The 15,563-nt window shown below is 43.0% G+C and overlaps 1 protein-coding gene across 3 annotated transcripts in view; it reads left to right on the forward strand.

Moving 5' to 3' along the window:
* CA8 (carbonic anhydrase 8) overlaps positions 1–15,563 on the forward strand; it is an 84,911-nt gene that overhangs the window by 45,078 nt on the left and 24,270 nt on the right. For all 3 annotated transcript variants that reach the window (XM_005889172.3, XM_070382366.1, XM_070382365.1), the window contains exons 4-7: positions 2,428–2,523; positions 7,597–7,659; positions 9,151–9,199; positions 9,894–10,006. In XM_005889172.3, the coding sequence (XP_005889234.1) occupies positions 2,428–2,523; positions 7,597–7,659; positions 9,151–9,199; positions 9,894–10,006 (321 nt within the window). The remainder of the gene's footprint in view (positions 1–2,427; positions 2,524–7,596; positions 7,660–9,150; positions 9,200–9,893; positions 10,007–15,563) is intronic.

The raw sequence follows: 15,563 nt of genomic DNA on the forward strand, positions 1-15,563 counted from the left end.
AACAGTTAGAACCGGACGTGGATCAACAGGCTGGTTCCAAATAGGAAAAGGAGTACGTCAGGGCTGTATATTGTCACCCTACTTATTTACCTTCTATGCAGAGTACATCATGCGAAATGCCAGGCTGGATGAAGCACATGCTGGAATCAGGGAGAAAGCACATTGCCGGGAGAAATACCAATAACCTCAGATATGCAGAGGACACCACCCTTGTGGCAGAAAGCGAAGAAAAACTAAAGAGCCTCCTGATGAATGTGAAAGAGGAGAGTGAAAAAGCTGGCTTAAAACTCAGCATTCAGAAAACTAAGATCATGGCATCTGGTTCCATCACTTCATGGCAAATAGATAAGGAAACAGTGGAAACAGTGACAGACTTTATTTTCTTGGGCTCCAAAATCACTGCAGATGGTGACTGCAGCCATGAAATTAAAAGACGCTTACTCCTTGGAAGGAAAGTTATGACCAACCTAGACAGCATATTCAAAAGCAGAGACATTACTTTGCCAACAAAGGTCCGTTTAGTCAAGGCTATGGTTTTTCCAGTGGTCATGTATGGATGTGAGAGTTGGACCATAAAGAAGACTGAGTGCCGAAGAATTGATGCTTTTGAACTGTGGTGTTGGAAAAGACTCTTGAGAATCCCTTGGACTGTGAGGAGATCCAACCAGTCCATCCTAAAGGAGATCAGTCCTGAGTGTTCATTGAAAGGACTGATGCTGAAGCTGAAGCTGCTATACTTTGGCCTGCTGTGTAGAGCTGACTCATTAGGAAAAACCCTGATTCTGGGGAAGATTGAGGGTGGGAGGAGAAGGGGACAACAGAGGATGAGTTGGTTGGATGGCATCACGGACTCGACGGACATGAGTTTGAGCAAGCTCTGGGAGATGGTGAAGGACAGGGAAGCCTGGCGTGCTGCAGTCCATGGTGTTGTAGAGTCAGACACGACTGAGCGACTGAACAACAACAGCCAAGTTCATGAGAGCTTTTCATAGCCTGACCTGTCCTAGGTTCTTGTTTTTGTTGTTCAGTCACCAAATTGTGTCTGACTCTTTTCGACCCCATGGACTGCAACATATCTTTCTCCTCTGTCCTCCATTATCTCCCGGAGTCTGCTCAGATTCACGTCCATTGAGTCCGTGATGCTATCTAACCATCTCATCCTCTGCCGCTGCCATCTCCTGTTGCCTTCAGTCTTTGCCAACATCAGGGTCTTTTCCAATGAATGGACTCTTCACATCAAGTGGACAAGATATTGGAGCTTCACCTTCAGCATCAGTCCTTCCGATGAATATTCAGGGTTGATTTCCTTTAAGAATGACTGGTTTGATCTTGCAGTCCAAGAACTCTGAAGAGTCTTGTCCTGGGTTATTTCTATAAAATCATAGACAGAGGGCCTCATTACTTCCCTCTAGTGGTCAGCTTTATAATTTTGAATTCTAGCTGGGAAAACAAGAGAAGCTTCAAATTTAGAGCGATCTTCCTTGATAATTTTCCTTCATATTTTAATATGGACGCTAAAAGGACAAGGTGTCTGAATTTTAGTGTGTCTTTTTGGATGAATTCTTAAATGAGGCAGTGTTTTCAGGAGGTAAGTAATTATAACTTGATTAAAATGTAAAGCGATGATTAGTATTCTCGGCAGAAGGTTTGCCTAACTACTGTTATACTGAGAACCTCAGCGGCCATTTGATTTTAACCAGGGAGTTGAATTTGGCTTCTTTTAAGTGTTTTATCAGCCCTGTAGAAGCAAGTGCGTATTCTAGATAAACCTGGAAACCACAGAGCTCTATAGGGCTAAGAGTGAGAGAGTCCTCTAGAGTATTGTTTGACATTCCTTCACAGATAAAATTTTATCTGCAGTGCAGGAAATGCCCTTTTTTAAAAAAGAGCTCCACATTGGCATTCATTACTTTACCATGCTTTAAAAAATGATGCAGTGCTTTTCATAGGATGCTATCTCTTCATATTCTTAGAAAGTTGAACTAATTTACAGAATGTGAGACTGGCTTTGTGTCATTCTTGATGGAGATGGTGGGTGACACAGTCCTGGAGTGTATAGGTACAAATCCTTTCAATGAGTTCTTTGTGACCAGACCTGGAGTTTCATTTCAGGAAGAGCCAGAGGGGATGTCTCTAAGGAAGGCAACGAAATCAATTTGAAATCTGCAAGTCCCCTCAGATGTGCTCCTGATCAGGACAGAAGCAGAACTTGAGAGGCACTGAGCCCTGCTTCTGTTGAGAAGTAAGAAGGAAGGAATTCACACAGAGAACCAGGATTCAACCAGTCATCTCTTTGTATCTGTCTGTAATGCTGTTGTTGCATACCATACCATATGGATAGGGTCAAGGAGAAGTTGATATATCTTTGTTTTCCTAAACAGAAGTGCCTTTAGTAACGAGGTTGCCTCTCTGTCATTGCTCATCCAGCTCCACCTGATCCACTGGAACTCCACCTTGTTTGGCAGTATTGATGAGGCTGTGGGGAAGCCCCATGGAATCGCTATCATCGCTTTGTTTGTCCAGGTAAACGGTCTCCTGTTAAGATTACTACATTGTTCAGAGATGCTTCTTTTCTAATTCATTGTGCAGAAGGTTTTTTGTTCTCTCTCAGTTTTACTACTTAGAAGGGACATTAAGTGCTTATACAGAGAACATTGATAGTTTAAAAATAGAAAACTTGGGGCTTCCCTGGTAACTCAATGGTAAAGCATTTGCTTCCCAATACAGGAGACATAGGTCAATCCCTGGTCCCGGAAGATCCCATCTGCCTCAGACCATCTAAGCCCGTGTGCCACAACTATTGAGGCTATGCTCTAGGGCCTGGGAACAGCAACTTTTGAGCCCATGTGCTGCAACTACTGAAGCCCGAGGGCCTTATAGCCTGTGCTCTGTAAGAGAAGCCATGCCACGGCAGTGAGAGGCCTGGGGACCACAGCTTGAAGGTAGCCCCCACTCAGAGTAACTAGCGAAATCTGTGCAAAGACCCAGCACGGCCAAAAATAAAGAAATAAAATAAAGAAAAAGAAAATGTGGTCTCTGTGGATCAAGTTCAGCCATATTCACTGGTAGAAAATGGTTCAGTGTGTTATCAGAAATTTTTTTCAGAATGGCATTCAGAGTCATTGGAGAAATGAATGAGAAAATGTCTCCTAAAGGCAGAGTTCATTTTATTAATGAAAAAGAGTTTCAGGAAATGTTTTTGGACCCTGCCTCACTGAAAAATCTAAGAAAAGTCCATAGTATAATCGTGCAGTAGATTCCTTTAGCTATTTGTTATGAGTAATTTTTTTTCTAAGATGATTGGAAGAGCCTTGTAGAAAAACATGGATGAAATAAGACTGACAAAAACCTTGGTGGATATAGAGTTTAGATATGAACTCTTTGGTGGGCAAAGAACATTATATGCATTGAGTGAAATATACTCCTGGAGGAGGAAATGACAACCCACTCCAGTATCCTTGTCCGGAGAATCCCATGGACAGAGGAGCCTGGTGGGCTACAGTCCACGGGGTCGCAAAGAGTTGGACACAACTGAACATCTAACATACTTACAGTAAAATGTACAAATTGGACCGTATGCTTTCAAAGGTAAGATTTTAGTTTTTCAGGTGACTCTTTTAAACTTTGTCGTATCGTCTTCTTGATGCAATAAAAGATTTAGAGCTGAAAGAGACCCTGGAGGGGGTTCCCAGGTGGCTCAGTGGTAAAGAATCCTCCTGCCAATGCAGGGCATGAAGGAAGATCCATATTATCTATGTGACGATGCCTTTCTCAGGAAAGAGCAATATCACAGAAACTGAGCACAGATGTTCACGGAGGAAAGAAGGGCTGATCCTGAGTGTCAGCCGAGGCAGAGAGGAAAGGACCACATCTGGGCCTTGCACTTAGGTCAGAGGCTGGGAAAGCGGAGGGGAGGTCCAGGCAGTGAGGATGGACTTGGCTTTCAAGAAACTTGACTCAAAGACAGAAGGGGTGATAACTAGCGATGATGTGCCCAGCTAGGTTCAGTTTGTTTCGTTTTGAGATCCAAGGTGGGCCTGTGTTTTTATTCTGAGCAAAAAGAGCTGGTGCAGGACTTCCCTGGTGGTCCAGTGACTGAGACTCTGCACTCCCAGTGCAGGGGGTCCGAGTTTGATCCCAGGTTGGGCAACTAGATGCCGCATGCTGCAACTGAGAGTTTGCTTCCTGAAAAAAAAAAGATCCCTCATGCCACAGTGAAGATTGAAGATCCTTCCTATCCCAACTAAGACCCAGTGTAGACAAATAAATAATTACATATAAAAAAAAAAAACTAGTGCAGATGTAGTTTGAAAATACTGCAGGAAAGGAGATGATTGATGTAGAAGAGCCCCAGAGGAAGTGGGGGGTGTCAGATGAGAGTTATATGGATGCACTGACCCCGGACAGGAAGGGCCCACCCTTTCTCCAAAACAGAGGGCTAGGAGGAAAGGGTGGGCACCAATGGCAAGCACGTTTAGGTGAAGAAAGACAGGAAATTAGGGGAGTTCATGCCTGATGACCTGTATTATCTCCCAGACACGCACAGCAAAATTATTTATAGAGCAGAGGAAATGTGGGTGTGGGATTGAGTTTTGAAATAGCTCAGGAGGTGAATGACAACAGACTTGACTGTCAGGGTGGGAGACCAACTTGAAATTGAACATCACAGATAGTCTAGGACAGCAGACAGTGGGCTAGTCTCTTCATCCACTGTGAGGTGCAGAGAATTCTAGCAAATTAATTGTGGCATCGATGGGTTGCAGAGCAGTTGATTTAGGAGGGCAGAGGGACTAGAGGATGGAGAGATGTCTTCCAGGGTAGGCAGGAAAGGAAAGAGACAGAGCCAAGAGGGACCCCAGGGCTTGACTCCTTGTGATCAGTGAATAGGAAGAAAGAGAAGAGAGGAGAGGGATGGATGGGTGGGCAGGTACAGTCAGAGGGGATGGTCTGTGGAGTTGTGGGTGTCAGAGTGGAAACAAATCCAGGGCACATTCTCAGGATTGGTTGACAGAGGTGGGATGGAGCTGAGGGACATGGAGTGAGGGGTCAAGAGAGAGGCCAGGGAGGGCATAGGTCACACCCAGGGATGCTGAAGTCCTCTGGGGTGACTGCAGGAGGGAACGACCATTGGTTGTTACCAGTGGATCAGTGAGTGATAGTGGAGCCAGGATAGTATGGGAGGAGGGCAGTCCACTCAGAGGGGGCTGGCCTTGGGCTTGTGAAACAGAAGACCCATCAGAAGGTAACAGCCAGGCACTGGCCAGAGCTCTTAATCTCATCTTTGAGGGAGGCTGCACAGTGTCCACTCATAAGGCTTGGAGTGAAGACCTTGAGCAGATCCAAGGGGTTCACAGAGACCAGGAGGTGTCAGGGAGCTTGTCAAAGATGTGGCATCGTCCCATTCCAGAGGGTGTGGTGGGAAGTGAGGGGATTAGCCGTAGAAGTTGAAAAATTCAGGGCTTTGCAGGGCTGAGGTTCTCGGAGAGGAAACTGACCGGAGGGCTGGCATTCTGGGCAGTGGTGAAAGGTGGCGAAGGGCAGAGGTCAGAAGTTACCTAGTTGCGGGTGGACTCTTGGCCCCAGGTTGCGTTGTCACCCACACTGTTGTAGGATTTTAGGGACTGGGCTGTGCAGAGCATCATCTATATTTTCTTTTTGGTGGCTGTAACCTCTTCAGGCAGGACTTTGACAAAGAATGGAAGGAACGAGATGGAGCGATAGCTGGAATTGGCTGCAAAATATAGTTATGTCCACAAAGTATAGAACCTTTATAGATAGAAAGAGGCAGTAATAGTTATTAAATGCTGTATTTGATGCTGTGTGGCATTCTGAGTAAGAGTGATCTGGGTAATAATCACTGAGTTTCGATGCACCCTGCCCTATTCTAAGGTTTTTGTTTGACTGAGTCTTTTTTTCAACTCCGTCACTTTAGTCCTCCCTGCTGTATAGAGAAGAAAGCTGAAGGACAGAGAGGTTAGGTAAACTTGCTCAAGACTGAAAAGTGAGTCAAGGTCGGAACCCAGCATCCAATGCAAGTGACCTTGTTCCTGGGCCACTAAACTGTGTGGCCTCACAGTGTTCAGACGTGGGCTGTTCAGAGAATTATGCTCTGATCAGAGATGCGTGAAGTGACGACAAAGCCCACCTGTGGGTGTAAGCATCCAAATACTACATTTTGCTTAAACCAGTACAACAGAAAGTGGAAGTGTTAGTTGCTCAGTCATGTCTGACTCCTTGCAACCCCATGGACTGTAGCCTGCCAGGCGTCTCTGTCCATGGAATTTTCCAGGCAAGAATACTGGAGTGGGTAGGCATTTCCTTCTCTAGGTGATCTTCCTGATCTAGGGATTGAACCTGGGTCTCCCACAATGCAGGCAGATTCTTTACTGTCTGAGCCACCAATACAGCAAAGGAGTCTGTTTTTCCCTGAAAGTGGGGTGCAGGCATCTGCCTACAGGTCCACACTTTGACACCAAGGAGTACATTTTGCCTAAGATACACACACACACACACACACACAGAGTAACTTAAGAGAATTCATTTTTTATTTCTAGAGCCTATCTCAGGAATTGCAAACACTTGGAAAATATAATCTTGATTATTTGGAACTCATTGGCCTGTGTTAGGTTGTATGAGTTTCCTGTCGCACCTCTTTCCTTTGATCCCCTTTGACCTAGTGTTTTTCCAAGTTGGTTCACAATGGAGAGAAGCCGGGCGAGTGGACATGGTGACAGCTCTTGTAGGTCCTTGTGGATCATTCTCCAAAAATTTATGTGCAAAAGAAAAAGCAAACCATAACAGGGATTGTTTATCTGACATAAGTGGTCTCTGTTGTGACTGCCTTCCATTAGCATGGACAGAAACTGTTGAAACTTGACTGAAAAGTAGAAATGAGATTACACTTATAATTTTTAAAGTTAGAGTCAAGAATACCTCACATCATATTCTTTTTAAAATCTCAAATTCCTTGGGACATTTTATGCACTGAAAATATGTAATGATATATAATGCTTTAAAATAGAAAGCTACAAACAGCATATTCTTATTTATTTAAGAATAAATAGGAGATTACAGAGTTATGTCCAATGATAAGAAATAAGTGTCTCAATTTCAGTGACTTTAGCATATGAAATCACATACTTATTTTTTGGAGTTAATAAAAAATTTTCAACATGAATACAGTCATTATAATAATGATCTAGAAATGCTAAAAGTAAAAATAGAAGGCTTTGGGCGTGTGTGAATAGTTCTAATTTAGAAATATCCTCAAAACTTTTATGTTACAGTGTTATGTGATTAGATATATATATAAACATAAATATGTTAATAAATATATAAATATAAATGTGTAGGACAGTGGGTAAAATCTATACCTAGCAAGGTAAATTTAGAATAGATTCTTGGAAATGCCCAGGAACATATCTAATACTTTCTTGTACTTTAATTGCCTTTAGTAGATGTTGACCTATTTATTAAGAAGTAAGTCTTGTATTCCCAAGAAGGACTTTCAGGTGAACTTGAACTTCACTTCAGTTGGTTATTTTACTTACGTATTTAAATGCTTAGTAGCTATGGTTTATACTTTATACGTTGCAGATCGGAAAAGAGCACGTGGGCCTGAAGGCTGTGACTGAAATCCTCCAGGATATTCAGTATAAGGTAAGTCATTCTCTAAAAGAAAATAAAAATACTGGTTAGGTAAGAGCCTTCCATGTCTATCCTCAGGCTTGGAGATTCCCTAAAAGGACTCAGACAAGCCGTTAGTCTCCTGGTTGTGGTTTATTCCAGTGGAGGAATACAGATCAAAAAAAGTCAGCACAGTGAAAAGGTGGGTGGGGCGCAGTCCTGGAGAAACCAGGTACAAGCTCTCAGACGTGCCCTCCCAGTCGAGGTGCCTGGGGGCACAGCTGATTCTCCCAGCAGTGATGGCACAGCACTTGTGAAGCGCTGCTAGTCAGGGAAGTTTACCCGAGCCTTGGTGTCCAGGGATTTTATTGGGGGTCAGTTATGCCTGGGCAGTGCCTCAGGGACTGACCTCAGCTATGCTGACTCCAGCCCTCCAGCCCCCACCCTGAGCAAAACCAGGCTTCCACCATAAATTACTTTGTTGGGATAAACTTATCTGGTCCAACTGGTACAGCCTGCCCAAGGCCTCAGGCACACAGAGCCACTCTTATCAGGAGGCTTATTCCAAGGACTCAGAGACGATCTCCCAGGAGGCAGCCAAGGGCTAGGCTTGAAGACAGGACTTTTGGGGGGAATTGTTTAGGATTTGAGCAACCCAGGCCTCCTGTGTACATCTTTCTGCCCTCTGGATATAGGGAGGTAGTATAAATGAAAGAAATAAAAATTGTGGCGACCACACTTCAGAGTATTTATGTGAAAAGAGAAGCAACACAAGCTCACATAAGTCATAAGTGATACCTCCCTGAGAAGGTGACTTAAGGTTGATTTGCCCCAGTGGCTCAGCAGATAAAGAGTCTGCAGTACAGGAGACACAGGAGACCCAGGAGACCCAGGTTCGATCCTGGGTCAGGAAAATCTGGAGAAGGAAATGGCGACCCACTCCGGTATTCTGGAGTCCATGGGGTTGCAAAGAGTCGAACACGACTAAGCAACTGAGCATGTACCTACTGTGCTGCCAAGAAGGTTAGAAACTGAGAGCAGAGTTTCAGGAGGAAAGTCATTTCTAAAGACTCCCTGGGTCAAGGCCCACATCGCTACTCCAGGAGCAGGAAAGGCAGTGATGAGGGGCAGACGGACACTGGACGGACAATTTTAAGTTTCACACCAGGAATTATAGGGAAATTCCTGAGCTGTGGCCATAGCAAAAATAGTTACAGACTCAGAGCAGGAACGTCCTGTTGGAACCAAGCCGTGTCACTCCAGTGAGAAGACAGATTGACACACCCACAAACCTGTGGGGTCTGGCATTCAGAAAAGACTTCAGGGCTTTCGCTGGTGGGTTCAGTGATTAAGGATCCATGCTTCCACCGCAAGGGGCATGGGTTTGATCTCTGGTCAGGGAAGTAAGATCCCACATGTACAGTGTGGCCAAAAAGAAAAGACTTCAACCTCGATTTTTAGTGCTTATAAATGTTCTTATTCTAAAATTTTGTGTTAACGTGGGGTACATTTTCTTTTTTTCAGGGGAAGTCCAAAACAATACCCTGCTTTAATCCTAACACTTTATTACCAGGTAAGCATTTATTGGGTTGCATAGGGTGAATTTTAACTGTGGCTGTGACTGCATTGTTTTTCTCAGAATATACACAACTGTGTCTTACGAGTTAGTAAGCTTTCTTTATAATTAATGTTCTTTGTAGTTGTTACCAGTTTCAGATTGTTCTAAACTTGGGAGTAAACTTTTTGAGATAATAAACATTTTACCACTGAGCTTCCCTGGTGGCTCAGACAGTAAAGAATCCACCTGCAGTGCAGGAGATGAAGGTTTGATCCTTGAGTCGGAAAGAGCCCCTGGAGAAGGGAATGGCAACCCACTCCAGTATTCTTGCCAGTATTCTGTCCAGCCTGGTGGGCTACAGTCCATGAGGTCGTAAAGAGTTGGACACAATTGAGCACACACACACACACACACCTGGTATAGTATATCAAGTGTTTATATATCTAGTTTATATAACCATATTTAAATATGTATAGGAATTCATTGATACAAAATCACTATAAATAATAGAGGATACATCATGTTCTCCATTGATTGTTTTCTTCATATGATTAGTTTTAAAATATATATGTGAGGCTTCAGTTTAAAAATGACATCTTTCTGAGACATGTTATCTGGATGGTTTGTAAGTTTGAAAATGATTGTTGGACTCTTCCAAATTATTTTTCATTAACTCATCTTTCCGTGATTGGTCCATGTGGTGGCACAGATCCCTTGCTGCGTGATTACTGGGTCTATGAAGGCTCTCTCACCATCCCGCCCTGCAGCGAAGGTGTGACCTGGATATTATTCCGATACCCTCTGACAATATCCCAGCTACAGGTGAGAGGAGGGCTTTAACCTTCCAGGACGAAGTTTTGCATTAAAGGGTAAATTTTCTCTCTGTAAAAGGGAAATGTCTGTTTCATGTTCTTGCTCCTTTCGGCTCAATTAGATCAGTCACATCTCTTCAGATAAAGTTAAATGTCTCGAGCCAGTAAAAGCAGTTGAAAGGTTAAGGATGAACAAAACCCAGCTCCCATTTACCATCTGTACTTTAAAAGTCAGTTTTTATAGAGTAAATAGAAGTCAGTGAAATACCCAAACTATTCATTAGTCTAGTTACTGTTTCATGTGGGATTTCTCAGGTATTGGAGAGGAGAAAGTTCTTGGAGGTGAGGTGAGAACACTGGTTATTTCTGTAACTCACACTCGGGCTTTGTAATAGCTCTTTCTTGGCTTGTACAGGAAAATTCTGTATGGAGAGGGTGGGGGACCTAGAACGAATGCCCTGTAAAGTTCTGGATTGTTCTCTAGCCACTTTTGGTCTGCTGTCCCCCACCTTGGGTTCAGCATAGGTGCTCTAGATGCTAATGCAGCGTGTGAGGCACCAAGGTGAATTGTCACTGGGATGTCACTGGTGGGGCAGGATGCATGCTCACTACAATGTGTTTCAACATTGATTTTGACGTTATTAGTATCATAATATTTGATACTAAATGTACCATTTGTTAATGCTAAGAAGACAGCATTATTAATGATCACTCTCAAAGACTTAGGCAATATGCTAAATAAATAAGCCAAGTTTCCTTTAGAAATTCTTTGCAAACTATTATACCCCTTATATTTTATAACAAGTTCAAGTTTATTCACTATTCAGAAAAGCTTTCTTTTGTTTGTCCTTAAATCTTTAAAACACCTCTTTGAGCTCTGAACAATTTCTTCTTCTTTCTCTTTTTCTGAGGATTGACTTTAAAAGATACCCATTCAGCATCTTCATTGTTTCATTGTTTTAGAAGCTTTGATCACACCACCTTTGGGCCTTCCTGGTTTTCATATGACAAATCCCAATTCCTTTATCTGGTCAGTCTTTTTTTTTTCTTATGAGAAACTATTCCTGAGTGCCAACCAGACACAGAGGATCCAGAGATTAAAACACAGTGTTTATTCTTAAAAAGTTCACTGTGGAGTTGAGGAGGCACATGTTCATACAGGCAACTGTGTTGTGTCATGAGTAAGGTGCTCTGGAAACACACAGGGCAAAAACCCAGCTCAGACTGGAAGGTCCAGGGAATAACTCCTGAAAAATATTAGGAGTGAGTCTATTAAAGGAGAGGCAAGAAATTAGAAATTTGAGTTGAATGTTAAGAATAGAGGTTTGGACTAAAGAGATATAGACGAAATTTAACAGCAAAGATGGTAGCTGCTGTAACAGATATACCCCAAAGCTTCAGTGACTGGGGACTTCCCTGGTGGTCCAGTGGTCAGGACTTTGCATTCCAATGCAGGGAATGTGGGTTCTCTCCCTGGTTGGAGAGCTAAGATCCCACATGTTTCAGGGCCCAAAAAACCAAAGCATAAAACAGAAGCAATATTGTAATAAATTCAATAAAGATTTTAAAAATGGTCCACATCACAAAAATCTTAAAAAATTTTCAATGACTTATCACAGTAAGAATTTATTTTTTTTTTTACACTCTTAAAATCTAACAGATGTGTTTTTTCTTCACAGTCAAGGCTTTTCTCTGTGTAGCCACTCAGGAAATGGGGTTGCAAGACACTCTGCCATCTTTAATACCTCTCTTCTCTTAGGTGTGGGAATATAGTGAGCAGGAGGGGAAAACATGTGGAGGATCTGAAGGGAGACTGCTTTCTAAAGAGTAGACTGAGAAATGGAGAACACCATTTATGCTTCCATTCTATTGGCTGGAACTTAACCCACGGCCACACCTGGTTGTAGGGGAAGCTGAGAAGTGAATTCTAGCTTCGTGTCCAGGAAATAGAAATGAATTTGATGATCTGTTCAGCTCAAGTTGAGAAAGACAAGAGAGCCCAGCTGAATGCAAAACCTCAGTGCAGATGGAGGAGACAGGGAGTCAAGGGCTTGCCCATGGGCCTTGGGGACAGCCAGGAGGGAGTGATGTCCTGGGATCCAGGACAGGAGAGAGGATTTCCAAGTTGTGGAGAAGGGAGGTAAACAGTGACAGATGCTACAGAGAGTCTAAATAAGATGCGTGCATCTCATGCAGGTAGAAAATACAGTAAGTGCCCTACATACGAAGCTTTAGGTTGTGAACTTTCAAGATGCGAACGAGGTACTGCACTGTAAGGTTAAAAATGTTTTCTTTCTTGTGTTTGTTTATGTATTATTTCTGTGAAAAGTATAGACCTATTATAGAGCAGTACTATGTAGCCAGTTGTATTAGTTGGGTATACCTGGGCTAACTTTGTAGGACTTACAAACAAACTGGACTTCCCAACATGCTCTTGGAACAGAACTCTTTCCTATGTAGGGAACTTACTGTAACTATGCTTTATAAACATATGCCCAGGAGGCCACTGCTTGATTCTCACTCTTCACTTCTCTTTTTAAAGTTAATTCCATTTATGTATTTTATTATTTTGTCTGTGATGGGTCTCTGTTGCTATACATGGGCTTTCTCTAGTTGCAGTACAAGGGTTTCCCATTGCAATGGCATCTTTTGTTGCAGAGCACAGGCTCTAGGGGGCTCGGGTTTCAATAGTTACTGCATGTGGAGAAGAAGCCAGTAGTTCTGGTTCTTGGGCTCTAGAGTTGAGGCACTGTAGTCATGGCTCATGGATTTAGTTGCCTTTTGGCATGTGGGATTTTCCCGGACCAGGGATAAAACCCACATCCCCTGCATTGGCAGGCGGATTCTTACCCACAGCCAGGGAAATCTTCACGCTTGACTCTTGTTTCTTGCCCCAGTGTGTTCACTGGTGGATCTTGGTGCTTCTCTGTTGCTGAGCTTTGGCTTCTGTTCTCCAGTATCATTCCTCCACCATCCCTTTCTTTATGCTGTTCTGGCTGCTCTAGGTCCACACCCCAGCCCATCCAGCCAGTTTGCCATGGAGAAAGCCTTCATCTCTTTTCAGAGTTGCCATCATGCAAGAAAAGATTCATGAACAAGGAATGTCATTGCCAGTTAACTGAATCATTAACTGAAGTGAGATGTTTCTGTGGAGCACTGAGCTGAATGGGACCCGGGATAAGAGTTTCAACTGTGTTAGTCACAGCGGAGGGGTCAGACTGGCAGAGGAAACAGAAGCAGCTCAGGGTCTGCAGTCACATTTGTTCAGCAGTTTAGGGGCAATTTTCTAAAAATAGGTCAAATCTTTAATGAAAAATAAACTTTTCCTCTGTAACCACAGTAAATGTCTATTTATTGAAAGTCAATTTGAATGAACCTGGCTGAGCCACAGAAAATTCTCAGTTCCACTTAGAATTCCACAAAGGATTCTCTCGCTAGCACAGTATTGGGGATGTTAACCAATAGTCTGTAATGTGATGATTTACTTCCATGTCATCCAGTAAATTATGCAACAACCCAGAGGCAACTCATCATGCCTTTTGGTCTTGCAGGCTTCAAAGGGAGCCATCCCCCTGAGCGAGGTCAGTGACAAAGTCTAACCTTAACTCACTAAGTCGTGCTCCTCAATTACTGGGAAATAAGCTGTGTCTTCCTCAAAGGGAGCCAAAGCCAAAGGAATGTGTATTTGAAGGAATAATTTCAACTGCTCTTGGAAATGGATAACTTTCCAGTTTCTTTTCAAGAAAAGAAGATGTAGGTGCTGTTAGTGCAGAACTCCGTTGCAGCATCTGTTCAGAGAGCAGGAGTGTGGAAATGGACACACACACACTCACATGTACATTAAATTGCAATTTAGAGTGATTTAGGGGAAAAAATGATAATCTTAGGAGAAAATGAATCAGTTTGTCCTTGATTTGAATGTTTCACTGTTGCTGCTCATATAGTTCCAGAGAAAGCAGAGTCCAAAATAGAGAAGGTCCAGAGAGGCAGCAAAAATGAGAGGAACTAAGGGTAAAGGTGTGATTCTAGAATCAAAACCAAGAATTGAGAAGCCTCACCTTGTTGGGCTTGAAGAGGAGGAGAGAAACATAGAGACTGAGGCAGAGAGAGGATTGATATAGAAAATAACAAAAAGAATAGCAAATGGCAGGTGGATGGCTACTAAGTTGATTTTTTGAGAAACAAAGCTTTGTATTGAAGAAATAATGTGTCCTCTTATAGGGGTAACATATGTTACTAAGTAGCTGGGTGTTATGGGCTTCCCTGGTGGCTCAAACTTAAAGAATCTACCTGCCAATGCAGGAGATGCGAGTTCCATCCTCTGCCTGCTAGTCCAGGAGGAGGAGTTGGTACCTATAGTGTAGTATTGACAGCTGAGCCCAGCGTGAACCATTTACATCTTCCTGAGCACTAGAATCCTAGTGTCTGGGACTGGGAGCCCCTGGTTGGTCGGTTGACTTTTTCGTGTTGTTCTGGTTAGCAGACTGTATGCTACGGGAAGAAACCCACACAACTGGATGGATTTGGATAAGTGTAATTTAAAACATTTAAAAAAGTGATCTGTAACTATTGTCACTGGCTTGTCAGTGACAACGCAGGAGATGTGGGTTCGATCTCAGGGTTGGGAAGATCCTCTGGAGAAAGAAATGGCAACCCACTCCACTATAGTCCATGGGGTTGCAAAGAGTCGGACATGACTTAGCGAGTAAACAACAGCAGCAATTCATGTATTGTTATGAATTTCCTGGTGATAAAGGAAAATAAGATGAGAACAGGGACTTTTATGTGTTAGTTTTCTTTTAACATGATGACACATGAGATGTAAATCAAAACAAGTCTATTACAAAATGTGTGTAGGACCCCTGGAACTACTAAAAGCAATGTGTGCCAAACTTCAGACCCTAGAAATTAGCCTGTTAACTGCTGTCATGAAGAAAGCAGTTTTAAAGCTGAACTTTGAGTGAGCCATCAAGGTCAGACATCAGTGAAGGCTGGAATGAACGTTGTAGACCGGTGGGCGTGCCACCCAGTTCAGGGAACAGTGGCTGCTCAGCTTTCTACCTTCACGGGTGAGGACGTGTCTCCCAAGTGTTAAATCTCTCTCTTCTCCATCTCTCTCTTTTAAATTGGCTGAACACACATACCATGTTTAAGTAGAGGAGCATTAAAAATCGATGAACTCGTACATACTGATTGATAATGATGGCCCCTGTATGGCCCTGACATTTGAATTTAGCTGAAGACTTTTATCTCGGAATATTATTCTGCTTCTTTCTCACTCTGTCTCATTTTGGTGCAATAACAGAGTGCGCACTCGAAACCATTTGAAGTGACTAAAGGATTCTGAGGGGTGGTTACTTCAGAAAAATTGGCATTTCAGAGAGATGTGTTTTTTCCCCTATCTTTGTTGATGTTTGAAGTCTTCAAAGCATCACTCTGATCAGAGAAAAACATTTCTTGTGAAGCAGTTCTCTCTGAGAAGGCAATGATTGGAGACTGGCCGGCTGTTGACTCAGATCTCTTCTAGAAGAAGTCGTTTTCACAGAAGGTATTTCAGGCTGAGGCCT

The sequence above is a fragment of the Bos mutus genome, chromosome 14 (genome assembly GCF_027580195.1).
Source record: "Bos mutus isolate GX-2022 chromosome 14, NWIPB_WYAK_1.1, whole genome shotgun sequence".
NCBI classification, from domain to species: domain Eukaryota; kingdom Metazoa; phylum Chordata; class Mammalia; order Artiodactyla; family Bovidae; genus Bos; species Bos mutus.